General features: G+C 38.3%; 2 protein-coding genes across 3 annotated transcripts in view; one reads left to right on the top strand and one right to left on the bottom strand.

The window, feature by feature from the left end:
• The window catches only part of dmgdh (dimethylglycine dehydrogenase), a 45,301-nt gene extending 43,190 nt beyond the window's left edge, over positions 1–2,111 (bottom strand). The window contains exon 1 of the mRNA XM_057819748.1: positions 2,094–2,111. The gene's annotated coding sequence lies outside the window, so the exon portion shown is untranslated. The remainder of the gene's footprint in view (positions 1–2,093) is intronic.
• Positions 2,112–6,005: 3,894 nt separating this feature from the next.
• Positions 6,006–24,122, top strand: part of jmy (junction mediating and regulatory protein, p53 cofactor) — a 52,986-nt gene continuing 34,869 nt past the window's right edge. For both annotated transcript variants that reach the window (XM_057818422.1, XM_057818421.1), the window contains exon 1: positions 6,006–7,017. In XM_057818422.1, coding sequence (XP_057674405.1) covers positions 6,349–7,017 — 669 coding nt within the window. In that variant the 5' untranslated portion in view covers positions 6,006–6,348. The remainder of the gene's footprint in view (positions 7,018–24,122) is intronic.

Here is a 24,122-nt window from a genome sequence, read left to right as displayed (position 1 = left end):
TTATTTTCATTTCAATAAACAATAAGTAACCTTTGGAAGCATATTTCCCACCCCAAAAAAAGTCCAGTCTTATATTTTTACATGATAATTTTCACGTTTTTTACATGATAATATAGGGTTTTTATATTATAGTATCACATTTTTACGTGATATGACGTTTTTGAATGATAGTATCACATTTCTAAATAATTATCACTTTTTACGTGATGGTAAGAAGTTTTTACATGATAATTATTGCATTTTTACATGATAGTATCACATTTTTAAATGATAATCATCGCGTTTTTACATAACACGTTTTTACATGATAATTATCGCGTTTTTACATGATAATTAACACGTTTTTACGTAATTATTATTGCTTTTCTACATTATCACGTTTTTAAATTATAGTGTCACATTTTTACATGATAATATGGCGTTTTTGAATGATCGTATCGCATTTTAACATAGTTATCACGTTTTTAGTAAGACGTTTTTACATGATAATTATTGCATTTTTACATGATAATATCACATTTTACATCACAATTATCGCATTTTTACATAATTACTGCATTTTCACATGATAACATCACATTTTTTACATGATATTTAACACGTTTTTACATGATATCACATTCTTATGTGATGATTATTGCGTTTCGACATTATCACGTTTCAAATGATAGTATCACATTTTTCCATGATCATTTTCACATTTTTACATGATAACTATCAGGTTTTTACATGATAGTAAGATTTTTTTACATGACAATTATAGCATTTTTACATAATATTATCACATTTTTACAGGACAGTATCACATTTTTACATAATTATCGCATTTTAGATGATAATTATCATGTTTTATACATGATAATGAACACGTTTTGACATGATATCACATTTTTACATGATGATTATTGCATCTCTACATTATCACTTTTTTAAAATGATAGCATCACATTTATACATGATAATTATCACGTTTTACATGATAATTTTCACATTTTTACATAATAATGATCACGTTTTTACATGATAATATCACTTTTTTACATGTTAGTATCACCTTTTTACATGATAATTGTCACGTTTTTACATGTAAAAATGTAATATTTATGTAAAAAAGTGATACTGGGGGTGATAGCAATACGCTTCGTCGTAACCCTTTCATCCACAATTTTTTTTTTTTTCCATAAAAGTTTTTATTACATTCATACAGTACAGGGTTCTCAAACGCATAGCCGAGGGGCCAATTGTGACCTGCGGGACAATATTTTTGTGTCCTTCATTTGACATCCTATTGTGGTATTAGTGTTGTCCGCACATATTTTGCAATGGGCAATAACAGAATTATATAAATAATTTATCAACTAATTAATTGAAGGATCCACTTTAAGAGGAAAACATAAATTAGTTGAATAGTAACAAATTTTAAAAAATTGAAAAACTAAAATTCAGAAATAGTCATGAGTAATAAAAAATGTAAATCATTCTAACTTAAATAAAAAATACAGTGTATCTAACGCATTTTATTTTAGAATTTAAAAAAATATATTATTTTTTTATTTTTTTAAACAATTACAATACATCTAACGCATTTTAATCTTATGCCATTGTTACAATTATTTTGTTGAATTGTACCTCCAAATCAGAAATGACATGCAGTACACAGCTACATGCGCTGCGAGGCGCTAAAATGCCAGATGCAATAAGAAGATGCTGCTCTAATTGTGAAGTTGGTGACATCTAGTGGACATTTCAAACATGGCCTGTGAAGGTACAGTATTTGTTGTAACTTGGCTTTGGCTAACAGTATGGGTATTTATCTGTGTACTTGAGCAAAAAAGGTAGTATTTCTACCATTTTTTTCCTTAAAGAAATCCAAACACTTTCATGTTTTTAACTCTTTGGTATGATTGGCTAGCAGATAAATGGGTTTTGCTTTCTTCACTGAATTTTACCGATTTTTTCGATGACATTTGAAGTACCAACTAGTCTATTTAAAGGTAATACACACAATTTTGAGCCAGCTCGGGTAGAAACCGTTTTTTAAATAATATTTTTCACACTTCGTAATGCATGTTTTCAAGAAAGGCTTTGTTTACCTCGTGTTTTGAACCTCGTGACTCGCCCTAGTTTATCCAGAAACTGTAAGTCCCGCCCACTCTGTCCGCAGTCACATCGGCGTCATGACGTCATGGATTTTCCCACGTGCAGATGTTTACGCTCCTCGTGCGCGTCCTGGCCAACCTAGACATCAAGAAAAAAGACAAAAGACACAAATGGGACGCACGTGGCTTTCAAGAAACGTTCATTTATTTCATTGAGAATAACGTCGAACGAAATATTTATTGGTTGTTTGACTCACGTCACTCGTTTCTTTGTGTTTAATTAAACTATTTACTGAAAGTGGAAGGAAAATGTATTATTTTTCTTTAGCTCCGTGAACGCAGCAATTCTCCTCTGGATTAAACATGCACGCGCGCAATTCTAGTACATGACAATGGACTACATTTGAAAAGATGCGCGATAATATCGGTTATCAATAATGGCAATTATGAGGTCACACGGATAATCCAGATTAAGAAATGAATAATTCAACCAATAATGCAATCCAATGATTATATACTTGATTTAGCCTTCAAATTTGCACAATCAACGACGCATTTTTGTCCAATTTGCGCCAGCGCATCGACCCATCCTAAAGGAATTTTTGTGCAATTAAGTATTTACTTTGTAACTATTATTAATATTAATACACTACTTTCAGTAGCAAAATTAGTGGCGTGTTCCCCACCTCCACAACATTGACATTTACTGAAAATACAGTAATTCAATTAATAATTGATGGGTCCATTCAATTCTTACAACATATGGGCGCAGGTTTGGTCTCAACATTGGTAGGGACGCTATAACAGCATAACCTGCATGAACACTTTTTGCTGGGGACGGGACATTTATAAGACCAAACAGATTGGGTACATTTCTCAAAAATAGCTTGTTTCTACGTAAAAATGACGTCTCTAAGCAGCTTTCTACTCGAGTTTTACAGGTTAGCAAGTTCACACAGTTTAATGTTATGCTAACTCTGATGCAGGACGAACTTTCAGTTGCAAAATTAGTGGTGTGTTCCCCACCTTCACAACATTGATGTCTTTTTACATCACTTAAAGTGGCTGCTACTGGCCAAAAAAACCTTCTAACACCCCTCCTCTTCAAAGGGGGCAACATGTCAACATGTATTTCTGCCGGGATTGTGTGAATGAGGGGGTTCAAGTCATCAGCCAATCAAACGTGCGTTTGAAGGGGGGGGAAATGGAAAAGCACATTCGGCAAGTGAAAAGGGGTAAATGTAAATCTGAACATAATGTAGGGTCAATTCTATCGTTACAACTTAAGGAAAGGCAATCTAAATTACCTATACAACTGAACTCATTATATAATGCAAATAAGGTCGCTTAAAAGTTGGTGGGGACAATTTGAGAATTCTTAAAAGTTGGTGGTGTTATGTCCCTACCGTCTCTATGCAAACCTACGCCCTTGCTGTACTGTAATATGTTTGAAATTTTTGCTCAAATTAAAAAAAAAAAAAAAAAGGTATATATTAGGGCTGTCAAACGATTAAAATTTTTAATCGAGTTAATTACAGCTTAAAAATTAATTAATCGTAATTAATCGTAATTCAAACCATCTATAAAATATGCCATATTTTTCTGTAAATTATTGTTGGAATGGAAAGATAAGACACAAGATGGATATATATATTCAACATGCGGTACATAAGGACTGTATTTGTTTATTATAACAATAAATCAACAAGATGGCATTAACATTATTAACATTCTGTTAAAGCGATCCATGGATAGAAAGACTTGTAGTTCTTAAAAGATGAATGTTAGTACATGTTATAGAAATTTTATATTAAAACCCCTCTTAATGTTTTCGTTTTAATAAAATTTGTAAAATTTTCAATCAAAAAATAAACTAGTAGTAGTTGATGTCAGTAATTACTTACACAATGCTCATGGGTGCTGAAGCCTATAAAATCAGTTGCACCCAAGCGCCAGCAGAGGACGCCAAAACTCCGAAAAACAAGTAACAAGCGGACGTTACACTGTACTGTCATTTTAGTTTGTTTGAGCGGGGCATGTGCGTTAATTGCGTCAAATATTTTAACGTGATTAATTTAAAAAATTTATTACCGCCCGTTAACGCGATAATTTTGACAGCCCTGATATATATATATATATTAGGGCTGTCAAAATTATCGCGTTAACGAGCGGTAATAAAATATATATATTAGGGCTGTCAAACGATTAAAATTTTTAATCGAGTTAATTACAGCTTAAAAATTAATTAATCGTAATTAATCGTAATTCAAACCATCTATAAAATATGCCATATTTTTCTGTAAATTATTGTTGGAATGGAAAGATAAGACACAAGATGGATATATATATTCAACATGCGGTACATAAGGACTGTATTTGTTTATTATAACAATAAATCAACAAGATGGCATTAACATTATTAACATTCTGTTAAAGCGATCCATGGATAGAAAGACTTGTAGTTCTTAAAAGATAAATGTTAGTACAAGTTATAGAAATTTTATATTAAAACCCCTCTTAATGTTTTCGTTTTAATAAAATTTGTAAAATTTTCAATCAAAAAATAAACTAGTAGTAGTTGATGTCAGTAATTACTTACACAATGCTCATGGGTGCTGAAGCCTATAAAATCAGTTGCACCCAAGCGCCAGCAGAGGACGCCAAAACTCCGAAAAACAAGTAACAAGCGGACGTTACACTGTACCGTCATTTTAGTTTGTTTGAGCGGGGCATGTGCGTTAATTGCGTCAAATATTTTAACGTGATTAATTAAAAATTTTTATTACCGCCCGTTAACGCGATAATTTTGACAGCCCTGATTTTATATTTATATTTATATATATATATATATATATATATATATATATATATATATATATATATATATATATATATATATATATATATATATATATATATATATACATATATATATTAGGGGTGTCAAACGATTAAAATTTTTAATCGAGTTAATTACAGCTTAAAAATTAATTAATCGTAATTAATCGCAATTAATCGCAATTCAAACCATCTGTAAAATATGCCATATTTTTCTGTAAATTATTGTTGGAATGGAAAGATAAGACACAAGATGGATATATACATTCAACATACGGTCCATAAGTACTGTATTTCTTTATTTTAACAATAAATCAACAAGATGGCATTACCATTATTAACATTCTGTTAAAGTGATCCATGGAGAGAAAGAGTTGTAGTTGTTAAAATATAAATGTTAGTACAAGTTATACAAATTTTATATTAAAACCCCTCTTCATGTTTTCGTTTTAATAAAATTTGTAAAATTTTCAATCAAAAAATAAACTTAGTAGTAGTTGATGTCAGTAATTACTTACACAATGCTCATGGGTGCTGAAGCCTATAAAATCAGTCGCACCCAAGTGCCAGCAGAGGACGCCAAAACTCCGAAAAACACAACAAGTACACATTTCACTATGCTGTCATTTTAATCTGTTTGAGCGGGGCATTTGTGCGTTAATTGCGTCAAATATTTTAACGTGATTAATTTAAAAAATTAATTACCGCCCGTTAATGCGATAATTTTGACAGCCCTGATATATATACATTTTTTCCGATATCAAGTTGGGACTCGGTATCGGCAGATTCTCAAAATCAGGTGACTTGTGTGCAAAAACATCCCTACTTGAGACTGAATAAATTTTTAAACCCCGATTTTTTTTTTTACCCGATTCCGATCATCTGTTTAACAACAGGCCCTCGCATTCTTTGATTTTACTGAAAATATTTGTCGGAGTAAAAGGTTCTGACACCCTTTTGGCATATTTCTCAGATGTCCGATTTTCTCGGAGAGTCCATGAAAGCACCAGCCTTCCCCTGGATTTGGCGTGAACGCGCTCGGCTTGTAAACACAAACTCACACGTGACTGTGTTGGCGCTGAGCTGAGCTCATTCGTCGACGTCGTCCTCGTCGCCGCGGACACAACAAAAGGAAAAAAAGCAAAGAGGTTCGGATGAAGCCTGCGGACCGAGCCGAGTCATGACAACCGACTGGACGTGCCTCGTCCGGGCCTGCCTGCCTTCATTCAGGGCCCCCGTTACTTCGCGCGTCCGGCTCCCCGAGTCGAGAGCCTTTGTTTCGGCCGCTTGATCGGTGCTAATCGGCTCCCGCTACCTAGCCTGTGTCTAATTGTACTTTTCCAGCTAGTTAGCATTAGCAGGGAGCTTCTTTTCGACGGCCTGGTATCACCCCCGCGCTTCGACTTTCGACATGTCCTTCGCCATGGAGGACAACTTGGAATCCGGCTGGGTGTCCGTTCGGCCCAGAGCGTTCGACGAGAAAGAGCGGCACAAATTCGCTTTCATCGTGGCTTGGAACGACGTCGAGGGAAAGTTCGCCATAACCTGCCATAACCGGACGGTACAGAAGCGGACTTCTTACCTAGACCCGCTTCTAGACTGGAGCCCGGTCGTGGAAGACAAGCAGTCCGAGACTAATTCGGCGAAAGTTCGGCCGACGGGAAAAGTTGAGGGTTGGGACAAGGTGACCGACGTGGAGGAAACCGAGGCAGGCGGCCGCCAGGACTTTAGCTGGGCCGGCCTCTTTTCCTTCCAGGAGCTCCGGTCGGCTCACCTCCAGCTGTGCGCCGTCAACGCCGAGCTGGAGCCCTGCTTGCCGGCCTTCCCGGAGGAGCCGTCCGGCGTGTGGTCGCTTCTCTTCGGCGCCGCGGCCACGTCGTCGGAGCGGGAGATGGAGGCGCTGTGCTACCAGCTGCAGGTGTATCTGGTCCACGCTCTGGATACCTGCGGATGGAAGATCTTCTCGCAGGTGCTGTTCACCGACAGCGACGACACGGAAGAGTACTACGAGAGTCTGAGCGAGCTTCGGAGAAAAGGATACGAGGACGGCTTGGACAGAGCCAAAAGGCGCCTCCAGGAGGTGAGCACTCCATCAACATTCACACTTTCTTACTATTTATTTCTTCTTACATCACCTCGGATGACTTGGACTTGATCCATTTCATTGAAATTTATAGTTTCTAGTTCCTCGATTGACCAGATCCTAACTTGGAGGTCCAGTCAGAGACGGTACTGCAGCTATCGATAATTTAAGTAATCGATTAACCCATCAACTAGTTAGGTTAAATAATCGAGTAATCTGATTAAGAACATTTAATGCTGCATAACTTTTACGGGGTGTTAGAGTTACAGTATACTTGTATCGGGCCTTTCCACCTTCAAGGCCCTCAAAGCGCTTTACACTACTGTAATTTTGGGACTATAAACCGCTACTTTTTTCCTTTTATTTTGAATCCTGAAGTGTCATAAGACTAGGGCTGTCGTTATGGATCATTTTAGTAGTCGATTAATCAATGAACTAGTTAGTTCGAATAATCGAGTAATCGGGTAAGGAACATAAAAAAATTAAAATACCCGGGCTAAGCGTCAAACGGTATATTAAAAAAATGATTGAGGATGTAAGTACAACTAAAGAAAAGTTGGCTAACTTTCATAGCAAAATTCCGCTAGTTTAAATGCTATAAAATGCTACCCTTTTTCCCCCCCCAATGCTTGTATTAAATGGTTTAAACACATATTCCCACATAAATGGCTAAATATACCAATAACTAAATTAAGAATGAGTTAAAAAAAAAAAAAAAAAAAAAAAAAAAAAAACATTAGCTCAAAGATAAACTAGCTTATGTTGGTCTTAACAGGGAGAAGCTGGATTCAGCCATGTGAAATGAGTTATGTCATATTTACTGTTGCCACTAGAGGGAACTATATATATCCAAATCAATAAAACAATGCAAACACTTTCAAAACAAACCATTACAACACCACTTTAATCAAATGAATTCGAAGCAGCAAAATTTAATTGGAATGTTTTTTTCTAATCAAATACTCAAGTTAATTGATGAATCATCACAGCACTAGTTCTAGTACCTCGATTGACTAGATCCTAATTTGGAGGTCCAGTCAGAGAAGTTACTGCGAATTAGGGCTGCAGCTATCGATTATTTAAGTAATCGATTACCCGATCAACTCGTTAGTTTGAATAATCGAGTAATCTGATTAGGAACATTTAATGCAGAATACCTTTTAGGGGGTGGTAAATGGATGATAAATGGAGTTACAGTATACTTATATAGCGCCTTTCCACCTTCAAGGCCCTCAAAGCGCTTTACCATAATTTTCGGAGTATAAGCCGCTACTTTTTTCCTTCATTTTGAATCCTGTGGCTTATTTGTTGATTTTTTGGGGTTAATAGGGCACACTTTATTTGACAGGGGTGTCATAAGACCGGTCATAATTATGACATGACACTATCATGGGCATTACTGATTGCTTATTACAGATGTCCTTAAGTGTCATCTGACAAATTTGCCAAATAACACTAAATGACATCTGTTTTAAGCATTCATTAATGCTCATGACAGTGTCATGACATAATTATGATTGTCTAATGATAGTCTTTTGGCGCCACTGTCAAATAGTGTTACCAAATACCATAACTAGCAATTAATGAAACAACTGGAACAGTAACTGACGAAATATTTGGCACGGAACATGAATTTTGATTGTTATTTACATCTGTAGCGCTGCAATGCATGCTAAGAGGCATGTTGGACAACAACAGTATTGACAACAGACGGCAGCAGAGGTTGACTGTCTTCCCCAAGGGAGCAGTTATGGGCAAATGAAGCTTCATGAAGCAATGAAGTTTAGCAGCAAATTGGTTCAAAGCTTCATGGTGGTTCATTTGGTCTTATGACAGACACTTATAATACAGTGAGGACGGCGGCTTATCTATGAACAAATGCCGTTGGGTAGCGGCTTATAGTCAGGTGCGCCTTATGCTGCTAAAATTAATTTATGTCGGTTTTAACAGGGAGGAGCTGGATTGAGCCAAGTTCAATAATTTGCCACTAGAGAGCAGTGTATCCTCCCAAATCAATAAAACTAAATGCAAACACTTTCTAAACAAACCATTACAATGCCACTCTAATTAAAGGATTCCTCGAAGCAGCAAAATTTTTGAGTCAAAGCTTTTTCTAATCAAATTACTAAGGTTAATCGATTAATCGTATGACTAGAACCAGCGGCGGATCAAACGTGAACAGTGCCCGGGTGCGATGAGCGTAAACAGGACCCTCCAAGTGGACCGTCTATTGGGGGAGTGCTCGTGGCAGTGGCGGTTCTAAGATTTTTCTGAAACGGGGGCCAAGAAGGGGCCACATCTAACCCTCAGGGGCTATGTTTCGCGCCTTTGTTCAGTGCTTTTTTTTTGGTCAACAAGGCAATATCAGGGTATCCGCGGATAATCAATTTTTGCCAGCAGCTATGAGCAGTCCCTTTTGGGTCCTTGTGTGTGAAGGCTGCGCGCGCACGCCAGTGGTTAGAGCAAGGGAGAGAGTTCACTGCTCGTCTAGGTTGGGTTGCTTAATAACGTTACAAAATGTCGAGAGTTAGATTTTCTTTTGTGTTGTTAGATCCAGTGTGAATGAAGCCAGTTGTATTGTTTGTGTCCTTTGTTGATGAGCCGCTACTACTTAGCACGGAGCGATAAGCTAGTTAGCGATTATGCTAATCAGTGTCTTAAGTGTCCGTTTGTATTGTGTTTTGGAGAAGCATAATAGCATTTGAGTTATCGTTAGATGGTAAAGTTGTCTGACACACGGAAACCCATTATTATAACAACTCATTTCAACACGAATACAAACTGTATGTTGTCATACAAGAAAGTGTGCTTTGAAATTGGATTTTGATTGTTTGATAAAGAAAACTGGTTCATTCCAGTCTGCCTCCTGCTTATTCGATCTTGTTGTTTAGTTTGTTTTTTCATGTTTTCTACTCAGAACCTTTATTAAAAACCAAAACAAGTTTGATGTACTTAAAACAGCACAGTTGTAGACGGCAGTTCAGTCAGGAAGCTGTAATAAAATATTATTTTTGAAGGAAATGTTGTCTTCATTGTTACTTAAAACGTACCTAAAATCAAGTTCAATGGTGAAGGTCATTGAAAAAAAGTGGCATTCATCCAATGAATCGATTAATCGTTTAATTAATCGTCCGATTAATCAATTACAAAAATATCATTGTTAGTTGCAGCCCTAATTTCGAATGAACAACAACGAGCACATATTGTAGCGTCAACAAGGACAACGCCAACTTGATGATAATACAGACTCGGCAGGAAAACGGTACATTATTTTCAATTATTTATACCCACCTGGACGCCATGAACTGTACTAGAATGTAGGGATGTCCCGATCCAGGTTTTTGCACTTCCAATCCGATACCGATACTGGCCGATACCGATACCGGCCTCTCTGAGCATGTATTAAAGTTTAAAGTTATTTAGCCTCCTTACTTAGTTGTCAGTCTCATGTTGAAAAGGGTTTTAGTAGTTTTGATAACAACTTGCCAGCTGAATTAGGTGAGTTGGAATAACACATAATGGTTGGTAACAAGAAACTGACCTGTTTATTAAATGAAAAACACAAAACATTATAAATAACAAACAGAAATGACATATTCAGACAGTAAAACATGCTAATAATATTGTAAACTGTCTTAAAAAAGCAAAACACACAACCTCAAACTATTAACTATTACACACTCCCTTTGATTTGCTTGCCCAGCCCGAAAAAACCCAAAATTTTATGTTTTATTTGTAGGCACGAGCCCGAAAAAAACCCAAAATGTTATGCTTTATTTGTGAGGACTCAGGAGCGATGCGTGGTTACGTTTTGTGTGATCACGTTTGGTGACGCCAGTGCATATATGCATAATGATAACAAATTATAGCCTGTCTTTTGTGACAAATTCTCCCAGTTAAACAAGACTGTAAGATGGATATTCAGTAAACATTTATATATTTTATATTTGCATGTGTGTTCTAATGGGTGGATAGTGGATTTGACATTTATTTTAATCTCCTCGAGTTGGCAGAAAAAAAACGCAAGTTTTCTCAATGTTTAAATACTCTACATATTTTTATCATTATAAATGCATTTACACAGCGAAATAACGCTGGAAAAGTACATATATACATACATACATCGTTTTAGTATAAATATATGAATATATATTTTTTGAAAAAAGTCTGCCCGATGCGTCTAAATCCCACTTTACTCTCGAGAGATAATGGCTCGTCATCCAGAATGATTCCTTCGGCAATGACTCTTCCCTGGGCTTTGGGACTGTCAAGTGCCAGTTTGTCACGCATAGCAAAAGTTTCTGCCAGTGTTCGTTGCGTATGACCTTTCTTTCTGTCTTCGGTTTTCTCCTACTCCTCATATACTCCTCATACTCCTTGTATTGTTTGTGGTGGTATTTCGATAAATGCTTGATTAGTTTGGTTGTATTAACACTTCTTACAGCTTTACCACCACGCTTGACTTTATTGTGGCATATGTTGCACTTTGCCTCTTCGTCTTTGTCATCCTTTAAAGTGAAATAATCCCACACAGCTGACATTTTTACCGATTGTCTCTCAGTCATTTGGGAGACGGTAATGTAGTGTGTTGAAGGTGTGCGTAAAATGCGGACCGGATTTTAGGGAAACCGAAGCAAAAACTGGAATGGATTATGTAAGTTGGTGCACGGGAAAACCCGGACCGGACTCGATCGGACGTCTGGATCGGAATTTTTCCGTGTCGGCCGATCCGATACCGATACGCATTTTTTTGCCCATATCGGCGTCCGATCCGATCCAGATATCGGATCGGGACATCTCTACTAGTATGTAAAAAAAAAAAAAAAAAGTTATCCGAGAGTTTAAGAGGATGCTCGCTGTTAGCATTAGCCTAATGCTACAAGATACATTTTGTGTCTGATGATCAGAGGTGGGTTGAGTAGCCAAAAATTCAATCTCAAGTAGAAGTAGCCCTACTTCAAAATAATATTACTGAAGTAAAAGTAAAAGCAGTCATTTAATAAATGTACTCAAGTACAAGTAAAAAAAGTACCCAGTAAAAACAATACTCAAGTAATGAGTAACATTTAAAGTAACTGCTTATTTTTGTTTTTTTAAACAATGGTATTTTTTTATGAATTGTTGTTACAATGATACTGTGCAATAACTCATTGCATAACCACATTAATGACAGAAATGAAGCATTATTCGTGCAAAGAGCATGAGTGCCCTCTGGTGGAGAAAATAGTTCCTGGTTTGAATAGTTCCTTCATAGTTACTATTATGAAATCAAAAGGATCATTTCTCCGGTTTTCCGTGGTCAATCGGCGCCAAATAAAAACTGGGAGAGAGGTTTAAATCTCCGCTTTCGAGTTCTGTTGATTTTGGGTTACTGCACAGGAAGTGACCTGTAAATGCCCCCGAATCAACAGGACGAGACTAAGAAATGCCCCAGTGGCAGGTAGGGTTGAGTATCGATGGGAAACGGTTCTAATATTCTGATGCTCTCGGAATCGTTCGAATTTTTAAATTTCGATTCCTTGTTTCAATGCCCTGACCGCTGAGTGGAAAAAAAATTGCTCGAGTTCAAAGACTGATATTTATACACAGGTTAAAATTAACCCTTTAAGAAATTCATTTAATTTTGAAAAATCATCAAGAACTTAAGACTTTAATATAAACTATGCATTTTTTTACCCTGCATTTTCTTTATGACCCTGCCTCTTAAAAGAATCGGAATAGAGAATCGTTCAGTACCGGAATCGAAACCTGGAATTGGAACCGTAACCGGAATCGTTCAATTTCAAATGATGCCCAGCCCTAGTGGCAGGCAATGAGTTCATTTTAGGGTTTTTCACATGATTTCCTGTTGATTTTCGCTAGTTCCTTTTCCTTTTGGAGCATTTCTGGATCGCTTCATTTTGATTTTGGGGATTTTGGGGCACTTATGGATTACTGAACAGGATGTGACTTGTAATTGCCCCAAAAGGAAAAGGAAGCGAGCGAAAATCAACAGGAAATGAGGCAGAAATTGATTCTTGGTCACTTCTTGTTGATTTTGGGGCATTTATGCATCACTTCCTGTTGATTGATAGCATCATCGCTAACTAGCTTAGCGCTCCGTACTAAGTAGTAACATCTCATCAACAAAGAATAACACAGGCATGCGTGTACACGGCCTCAAATTATACACAAACCAGAACCCAAATGAGACTACTGATAGCTGCCAGCAAAAAATATTGATTATCAAATTCATTAGGAATTAATTTATTAATCGATTAGTTGTTGCAGCCTTACTCATGATAAAATGTGTTAGAGGCTTAACACAGCAAATGAGGAGATAACCGATTAAAAATTTAAATACTTGAAATTTCAAGTTCTGCCATTGTAAAAATCTATATTTTTACATTGTACTTGTCCTCAATCTCGCCACTCCACTTCCTGTTTTAAAGTGTCACGCACGCGGTTCTCTGACGTTTAGTCATCTGGTTGTTGTTTTTGGAGCGCTTTACAGCATCAAACCCCGACGGAGCGTTTTCCAATTGTCCTTAAATCTCCTCCTCTTCCTTTATCTGTCATCCCCCAAAGCGCCGTCACCTCCCATCTGTTGCCGCACTTCCCCATGCTCGTAACCCGATCTGGCCGCGCATCGCGGCTGCCGTTAGAAGGGTGTTACCAGAGACAAAAGACAAGAGTTTCAGTTACCGCAGCTGTTTGCATCCTCCCAGGAAGTGACCAAAAAAACGCGTCGACTCCCTCTACAAATTAGACTCTTTCCTGGAAAGAGTTGACACTGTTATTACAGGAAAAAAATACTCTTCTTGCAATCCTTATGTGGGAGTCGTTGGGTCAAACATAAGTTGTGTTGATATTGAGGGTGGGAGCCTCTGGCTAGCTCACGATAGGATAGCATTTGCGATACAAGGCTAACGATGATCTCCCGATATGGCGATAATCGTTCTAAAACTTTCTACAAAACAACTAATAAAGTAAATAAACTATTTTCATCCTTCTGCTGTGCATTGGAATGAGTTAAGGGTGGGCATAAACTTTATAACCTATTGACATGACACGGGAAACGGGGCCGATCTACAAAAATGGCTAAATATACCAATAAACTAAATTAAGAATGCGTTAAAAAACATTAGCTCATACATAAACTTAGCTTATGTTGGTCTTAACAGGGGGCAGCTGGATTCAGCCATGTGAAATGAGTTATGTTATATTCACTGTCGCCACTAGAGAGTAGCGTCAAAAGACTAGGGCTGCAGCTATCGATCATTTTAGTAGTCAATTAATCAATGAACTAGTTAGTTCCAATAATCGAGTAATTGGATAAGGAACTTTAGAAAAAATTAAAATACCTGAGCTAAGCCTCAAACGGTATAATAGGGATCTAAGTTCAACAAAAGAACAATTGGCTAACTTACATAGCAAAAGTCCGTTAGCTTAAATGCTATAAAATGCTAACTTTTTTTTTCAGTGCTTTTAACAAATGGTTCAAACACATATTTATACAAAAATGGCTAAATATACCAATAAACTAAATTAAGAATGCGTTAAAAAACATTAGCTCAAACATAAACTTAGCTTATGTTGGTCTTAACAGGGGGCAGCTGGATTCAGCCATGTGAAATGAGTTATGTTATATTCACTGTCGCCACTAGAGGGTAGCGTCAAAAGACTAGGGCTGCAGCTATCGATCATTTTAGTAGTCAATTAATCAATGAACTAGTTAGTTCCAATAATCGAGTAATTGGATAAGGAACTTTAGAAAGAATTAAAATACCTGAGCTAAGCCTCAAACGGTATAATAGGGATCTAAGTTCAACAAAAGAACAATTGGCTAACTTACATAGCAAAAGTCCGTTAGCTTAAATGCTATAAAATGCTAACTTTTTTTTTCAGTGCTTTTAACAAATGGTTCAAACACATATTTATACAAAAATGGCTAAATATACCAATAAACTAAATTAAGAATGTGTTAAAAAAACATTAGCTCAAACATAAACTTAGCTTATGTTGGTCTTAACAGGGGGCAGCTGGATTCAGCCATGTGAACTGAGTTATGTTATATTCACTGTTGCCACTAGAGGGTAGCTTCAAAAGACTGTCAGAAGACTAGGGCTGCAGCTATCGATCATTTTAGTAGTCAATTATTCAATGAACTAGTTAGTTCGAATAATCAAGTAATTGGATAAGGAACATAAAAAAAAAAAAAATACCTGAGCTAAGCCTCAAATGGTATAATGAGGATCTAAATACAACAAAAGAAAAATTGGCTAACTTACATAGCAAAAGTCCACTAGCTTAAATGCTATAAAATGCTAACTTTTTTTTTTTTTCAATGCTCTTAACAAATGGTTCAAACACATATTTTTATAAAAATGGCTAAATATACCAATAAACTAAATTAAGAATGCGTTAAAAAAAAAAACATTAGCTCAAACATAAACTTAGCTTATGTTGGTCTTAACAGGGAGCAGCTGGATTCAGCCATGTGAACTGAGTTATGTTATATTCACTGTCGCCACTAGAGGGTAGCGTCAAAAGACTGTCATAAGACTAGGGCTGCAGCTGTCGATCATTTTAGTAGTCAATTAATCAATGAACTAGTTAGTTCGAATAATCAAGTAATTGAATAAGGAACATTTTAAAAAATTAAAATACCTGAGCTAAGCCTCAAACGGTATAATGAGGATCTAAGTACAACAAAAGAATAATTGGCTAACTTACATAGCAAAAGTCCACTAGCTTAAATGCTATAAAATGCTAACTTTTTTTCAGTGCTCTTAACACATGGTTCAAACACATATTTATACAAAAAATGGCTAAATATACCAATAAAGTAAATTACGAATGTGTTAAAAAACATTAGTTCAAAAATAAACTTAGCTTATGTTGGTCTTAACAGGGGGCAGCTGGATTCAGCCTTGTGAAATGAGATGTTGTATTCACTTTTACCACTAGATGGCAGTGTATCCACCCAAAATCAATACAACTAAATGCAAACACTTTCAAAACAAACCATCTCACCGCCACTTTAATTAAAAGAATACAAAGCAGCAAAATTACTAAATATTTATTTGCTCCACTGTATATCATTTAGATGTTCCAAAATTTGATTTAGTCAATTTTTTAGGTGGACAACGTTTGAATTGATTTTCTGGTTTAGGGCGGAAGTGTTTGTGTGCTATCAATTCTGCCTAGCAGCAAGTAGCAAATATGCCAGGTGACACATTGTTGTGAGCCTCAGCTACTGAAACCAACCTGGCACAGGGCGTGTTGTTTCAAGACGACGAAAAAAAGTGCCCCGGCGAGATGGAGCAGCGGCTCCGGTTCTTAGCAAACTGGTAGAGTGGGTCCTCCATGACTGTTTTGCTGCTGCTGCGGCCGCCGTAACATGGTCCTATAATTACGCGCCACCCTGTTGATGCTATATTCAGCACATGAGATTTCTTCAGAAGCCTGCAATGTACAAAATGGAACTTTGGATTCAATTCGTTATCGTTCATATTGTCAATACAGTAGGAAAAGTCACAGAATTATTAGTATTAGAATTAGTATTTCGCAAGCATCAAGCAAAAAAAGTATTTGGTGAAAAGAATACTCAAGTAATGAGTAACATTGTGAGTAACTGCTTACGGTGTATGATTTTTTAAAATTTTTCATAAGCAGTTTTTTTTTTCAGCACAAAGTTACCTACATGAACTGTTATCAGTATACTTTGAAGTAGTGCTGCAACGATTAATAGATTAACTCGAGTATTCCATTAGAAAAAAATATTCGAATTAAATTTTGTTGCTTTGAATATTTTTAATTAAAGTGGCATGGTAATGGTTTATTTTGAAAGTGTTTGCATTTAGTTTTATTGAGTAGGGTGGATACACTGCCCTCTGGTCTGCCTAATTTCACATGGCTGAATCCAACTGCTCCCTGTTAAGACCAACGTAAGCTAAGTTTTTGTTTGAGCTAATGTTTTTTAATGCATTCATAATTAAGTTTATAGGCAGGGGTGCACATAAGTGGTCCGCATGCGCGCATGCGTACTGGACGTAGACAAACGCGCTGGCCCTCAACGGCTTCCATACGCTTTTGCGTACCGATGGCTGACCACTGTATTTGCGGCGGACACGAGAAAATAACTTCTCAAAATGTCGAAGAGGCAGGCCACACTGAGTAATTATGTCGCGGATGGCAGTTGAAGGCGGGCGGAGAACAGACTTTTAACTCTGTTTGCGGTCGTTGGTGCGCGCGTGCTGTCACAGGGAGAGACGGACACAAATGAACTGAATAGGGTCAGCTATGGAGGGGCGTTTCCTTCCAGGTGTGGCAGCAACATAAAGGTGAGGAAAAACGGCGACTGGTTGGTCTTCCTGCTGCTGAGAATCACGAGCTGACGCGAAGGACTGGGCGCTTTGCTGAATGGACACGGCTCGAGTTGCTGCGCTCTCAATTCCTCCGCCACAAAGCCTCTGAGACGTCCGCCTTCCCCGCGACAGTCTGGATTGACAGAGCGCTGCCGACGCTTCCGCGTGCCACGCCCCCTTCACCGCGTCTCAACAGAAAAAGAAATCACGACAAGGGCTCTGGGCGGAGCCACCAGGACTAAAGGCCGCTCGTTCGTATTTGTTTTAGGGTTTTATATCTTTTTCCCCATTTTATACTTTTGAAATAGTTTTTTAGAACAGCTGTCCATGCTAATTTAATTGTCTCACTGGGATGTTTATATGCAGTTAAATCCTTACGGGCAATACGTATAGTAGGGGTGTACTGATGCATGGATTGCAGTGTTTGCCTAGTGTGTTAGGTTTGCGGTGCGTTTGTCGACTTGCAGTGACCTGTATTGATGGGAGTGTAGTGCCGTTTGTATTTTTTTTGTATCATATGCCCCCCGTGTTCCCAGGGCTTTTAATAGCTGTGTTGCCTGCCTCCTATCACAGTAAATATACTGTGGCTGGCTGTGGTCTATTGGGGTTAAAAGTACCTGTCTGTGTGGTGACAATTACGTCCGTGTTTCCCCACCCCCGTCAAAAGACAGACAGACAGACGACAGAGACTTCACCAGAGCTACCGAAAAAAAGGACTTTTGCTGAAAAGTGGCTACAGGAGGTTCCGTGGCTAGAAGCAAATGATGCTCACACGGAAATGCGGTACAAAATGTGCCGTGAGAATCCCAATGTCGCTGATGAGAGCAGCGCATTTTATGTAGGGTCAAAGAATTTCAGCCATCCAAACTTTGAAAATCACGAAAAAAACAGAGCATGTGGCAATTACGCAAACTATCGATGTCATGCAGGACCCCACTCGCCCTATGGACAAGTGGCGGAATAAAGGTAATGAACAGCGACATGCACTGACAAACGTGTTTTTGCTCGCATTTTACAAAGCTAAACATGCACGTTCAATGAGGTCTTATGAGGAGGACATCCCACTTTTAAAAAGGCTTGGAGTCAATGTGGGAGCCGCATAATGCCCTTTATTTTGAATTGGTGCTTTTTATTTACAGTGCCTTGCAAAAGTATTTGGCCCCCTTGAATCTTGCAACCTTTCGCCACATTTCAGGCTTCAAACATAAAGATATGAAATTTAATTTTTTTGTCAAGACCCAACAACAAGTGGGACATAATCGTGAAGTGGAACAACATTTATTGGATCATTTCAACTTTTTTAACAAATAAAAAACTGAAAAGTGGGGCGTGCAATATTATTCGGCCCCTTTACTTTCAGTGCAGCAAACTCACTCCAGAAGTTCAGTGAGGATCTCTGAATGATCCAATGTTGTCCTAAATGACCGGTGATGATAAATAGAATCCACCTGTGTGTAATCAAGTCTCCGTATAAATGCACCTGCTCTGTGATAGTCTCAGGGTTCTGTTTAAAGTGCAGAGAGCATTATGAAAACCAAGGAACACACCAGGCAGGTCCGAGATACTGTTGTGGAGAAGTTTAAAGCCGGATTTGGATACAAAAAGATTTCCCAAGCTTTAAACATCTCAAGGAGCACTGTGCAAGCCATCATATTGAAATGGAAGGAGCATCAGACCACTGCAAATCTACCAAGACCCGGCCGTCCTTCCAAACTTTCTTCTCAAACAAGGAGAAAACTGATCAGAGATGCAGCCAAGAGGCCCATGATCACTCTGGATGAACTGCAGAGATCTACAGCTGAGGTGGGAGAGTCTGTCCATAGGACAACAATCAGTCGTATACTGCACAAATCTGGCCTTTATGGAAGAGTGGCAAGAAGAAAGCCATTTCTCAAAGATATCCATAAAAAGTCTCGTTTAAAGTTTGCCACAAGCCACCTGGGAGACACACCAAACATGTGGAAGAAGGTGCTCTGGTCAGTTGAAACCAAAATTGAACTTTTTGGCCACAATGCAAAACCATATGTTTGGCGTAAAAGCAACACAGCTCATCACCCTGAACACACCATCCCCACTGTCAAACATGGTGGTGGCAGCATCATGGTTTGGGCCTGCTTTTCTTCAGCAGGGACAGGGAAGATGGTTAAAATTGACGGGAAGATGGATGCAGCCAAATACAGGAACATTCTGGAAGAAAACCTGTTGGTATCTCCACAAGACCTGAGACTGGGACAGAGATTTATCTTCCAACAGGACAATGATCCAAAACATAAAGCCAAATCTACAATGAAATGGTTAAAAAATAAACGTATCCAGGTGTTAGAATGGCCAAGTCAAAGTCCAGACCTGAATCCAATCGAGAATCTGTGGAAAGAGCTGAAGACTGCTCTCCATCCAACCTCACTGAGCTCGAGCTGTTTTGCAAGGAAGAATGGGCAAGAATGTCAGTCTCTCGATGTGCAAAACTGATAGAAACATACCCCAAGCGACTTGCAGCTGTAATTGGAGCAAAAGGTGGCGCTACAAAGTATTAACGCAAGGGGGCCGAATAATATTGCACGCCCCACTTTTCAGTTTTTTATTTGTTAAAAAAGTTTAAATTATCCAATAAATTTTGTTCCACTTCACGATTGTGTCCCACTTGTTGTTGATTCTTGACAAAAAATTTAAATTTTATATCTTTATGTTTGAAGCCTGAAATGTGGCGAAAGGTTGCAAGGTTCAAGGGGGCCGAATACTTTTGCAAGGCACTGTATATTTCACTTCAAAGTAATGGCAATTTTCTTGTGCCAGTTTATGTTAATCAAGCATTAATTGTTAATATAATTAAGTAAAGTTAATTGGCTCTAAGTAAAGCTTGTCATAAATTTATCGCATCAGGCGGGTCGGCTCTCAAGCTCAATGAGGACCAAGTCACATCTCCAGGTCCTCTGAGAACCTGGGCAAAAAAATTATGTGCACCCCTGTTTATAGGTATATTTAGCCGTTTTTTTGTAGGAATATGTGTCTGAACAATTTGTTAGGAGCATTGCAACAAAAAAAAAAAAAACGTTAGCATTTTATAGCATTTAAGCTAGCAGAGTTTTTTTTGTAAGTTAGCCAATTGTTCTTTTGTTGGACTTAGAACCCCATTTTTTTTTTTTTTTTAATACTGTTTGAGGCTCAGTTCAGGTATTGTATTTTTCATGTTCCATATCGATTAATCGACTACTAAAATAATCAATAGCTGCAGCCCTACTTCGAAGAAGACAAGATTATAATCTACTAGATAACCACGTTATACTAAGGAAATAACAAAAAAAATATTGAATTCCATCGAGAGAAGAAAAAAAATACAGAAATAAAGCATCATTTATCTAAAGAGCATGAGTGCCCTCTGGTGGAGAAAATAGTTCCTAGTTTGAATAGTACTAAATAGTTCCTTCATAGTTCCTATTATGAAATTAAATGACCCGGAAATGCCCCAAAAGGAAAAGGAAGTGAGCGAAATCCAACAGGAACTGACGTGAAATGCCCCAAAATGAACTCATTGCCTGGCATTTGCGGCCACTGGAGCATTTATGGGTAACTTCCTGTTTATTAGGCAGCATTTACAGGTCACATCTTGTTCAGTAACCCAAAATTGACAGGAAGTGATGCAGAAAATGTAAATGTCCTCAAAGGAAAAGGAAGTGAGCGAAAATCAACAGGAAATGACCCAGAAATGCCAGAAAATATATTGTTTTTGGTCACTTCCTGTTGATTTTGAAGGAATTTCTGGGTCATTGCCCATTCATTTCACTCACTTCCTGTTGATTTTGGGTTACTGAACAGGAAGTGAACTGTAAATGCCCCAAAAAAATCTGGGTCATTTCCTGTTGATTTTGGGGCATTTATTCATCACTTCCTGTTGATTTTAGGGCATTTCTGAATCATTTCCTGTTGATGTTTGGGCATTTATGCATCACTTCCTGTTGATTTTGGGTTACTGAGCAGGAAGTGACCCGTAAATGCCCCAAAAGGAAAAGGAAGTGAGCGAAAAATCAGCAGGAACTGACCTTTTTTTGTCACCTCCTGTTGATTTTGGGGCATTTCTGGGTCATTGTCTGATGACTTGGGGCATTTATGGCTCACTTCCTGTTCAGTAACTTAAAATGAACAGGAAGTGACCCGTAAATCCACCCAAAATCCATTTTTGGCATTTCTGGGTTATTTCCTTGGGTTACTGAACAGGAATTGATCTTTAAATGCCTCAAAATCAACAGGAAGTGACCCGTAAATGCCCCAAAAGCAAAAGGAAGTGAGCGAAAATCAACAGGAAATGACTATTAAATACCATGAAATCAACAGGAAGTGACCTGTAAATGCCCCAAAATGCCATTCATTTTCCATGTGGCCATGTTTGCTGATTCTATTGATGCCAATGTACTTGGATTCCATTGACGCAAATGTAAGTTGATGCCATTGACGGGCATGGACGTCCAAATTTCCCATTCATTTTCAATGGGGAAAAAAAACAAATGTCCCCAAATGACCTGATATGACCAGGACACGCCCCCCAAATGTCCCTAAATGACCTGATATGACCAGGACACGCCCCCCAAATGTCCACAAATGACCTGATATGAAAAGGACACGCCCGCCAGATGTCTCCAAATGACCTGATAAGACTAGAACGACCTTATATGACCAGGACACGCCCCCCAAATGTCCCCAAATGACCTGATATGACCTGGACACACCCTCCAAAGGTCCCCAAATGACCTGATATGACAAGGACACGCCCCCCAGATGTCCCAAATGACCGGATAAGACTAGAACCCGCCCCCAAATGACCTTAAATGACCAGGACACGCCCCCCCAAGTGTCCCCAAATTACCTGATGACCTGGACCTGTCCCCAAAATGTCTCCAAATCAACAGGAAGTGACTCAATATTGTCTCCGAAATGTCCCCAAGCCAACCTGGGCGGGGCTGTATCTCTACACAGCAAAGACCCAGAGTAATTTCTCCAGAAATTGCAGTTTTTATTGTATACTGTTCGCTTGATTAATCTCATAAACTTGATTAATACTCATGCGTGGACACAATGGAAAGCAACTTCAGAAAAAATTCAGCTAATTTCTTTTATTTTCCTTCATTTAATAATTTCAATACTTCTTTGATACCTCAAAAAACTTCCAAACGGCGGCAATTTTAGCCATTTTCGGCCAAATCGGCGAATTTACAGTCGCATCTCTACTTATTACAGTACGTACTATCTTTTGTAAAGTGAGTTATTTTTCATAACATGAAGTGAAAAACTTTCCGTAAAATGAATTTTTCACGTAGCGAAGATTTCGTACCGCGCGCTACCTCTGTAGTTGTCGGGTAGCGACGGCGGCGTTCGACACAAAGCGAGAGTCCTGGTCCCGCCTGTCTCGGTGAGCGGTCGCCAAGGAGACGGCTCAGGGTCATAAACAGTAGGAGCAGTGTTACCTCGCCTGAATGCTTCACTGTTCTGACCCCTCGGCTCGGCCCGCCGCTCATAAAAGCGCCTCTCATCCACGTTCGTAATATATGCAGTCTTTTTAATATAAACACGCACAAACTGGCTGAATTTGAAAAATCGCTTCAATCCCAATCATAAATCCGACCCTCGCTAATCTGGGATTAAAGGGAATCTGCGGCCCGGAGCTCTTAGTGCAGCTCAACGCTAAAGTGTAGCGGGGTAGTCGTGTTCAGTCTTCGTATTGTACAGTATTGCTCGTCATTCGACACGCTAATCGCCCGGCTAGGTTGCAGGAAAAGCATTCGGCAGACGTTATTGTCATGCGCATAGTTGGAATGAATTTAAGAAATTAAAAAAACACAGCATTTATTATGGCTTACTTCCTGTTGATTTTGAGTTACTGAAAAGGAAATGACTCGGGAAGTGGTCATTTCCTGTTTGTTGATCACTTCCTGCTGATTTCGGGGTATTTACGCATCACTTCCTATTGATTTTGGGTCATTTTCTGCTTTACAGTGGTATGAAAGTATCTGAACCTTTTGGAATTTCTCACATTTCTGCATAAAATCGCTATCAAATGTGATCTGATCTCTGTCAAAATCACACAGATGAAAAAACAGTCTGCTTTAACTAAAACCACCCAAACATTTATAGGTTTTCATATTTTAATGAGGATGGCATGCAAACAGTGACTGAATGGGGACAAATAAGTAATTGAACCCTCTGCCTGAGGACACCTAAAGAGCAATTGAAACCAATTTTTACCAAAGAATTTAAGTCAGGTGTGTGCCCAATCACTGATGAGTGGTTTAAAGCTGCCCTGCCCACTATAAAACACACACCTGGTAAGAATTGTCTTGATGAGAAGCATTGTCTGATGTGCATCATGGCTAGGTCAAAAGAGCCGTCTGAAGACCTGCTATCATGGATTGTTGATTTGTAAAAAGCTGGGAAATTATACAAAACTATCTCAAAGTCTGGATGTTCATCAATTGACAGTCAGAGAAGTTGTCTACAAATGGAGAGAGTTTGGCACTGTTGCTTCTCTCCCAAGGACTGGTCGTCCACCGAAAATGACGCCAAGAGTTCAGCGCAGAATACTCAGAGAGGTAAAAAGGAACCCTAGTGTGTCTGCAAAAGACTTTCAGAAATCACTGTCACAGTCCAATATCTCTGTGCACACATCAACTATATGTAAAACTATGGCTAAGAATGGTGTTCATGGGAGTCCACGGAGGAAGCCACTGCTGCCTAAAACAAAACATTGTTGCTCGTTTAATGTTT

The sequence above is a fragment of the Corythoichthys intestinalis genome, chromosome 17, assembly GCF_030265065.1.
Source record: "Corythoichthys intestinalis isolate RoL2023-P3 chromosome 17, ASM3026506v1, whole genome shotgun sequence".
Classification (NCBI taxonomy): domain Eukaryota; kingdom Metazoa; phylum Chordata; class Actinopteri; order Syngnathiformes; family Syngnathidae; genus Corythoichthys; species Corythoichthys intestinalis.
The sequence above is the reverse complement of the archived record's forward strand: the minus strand, read 5'-3'. Positions and strand labels throughout refer to the sequence as shown.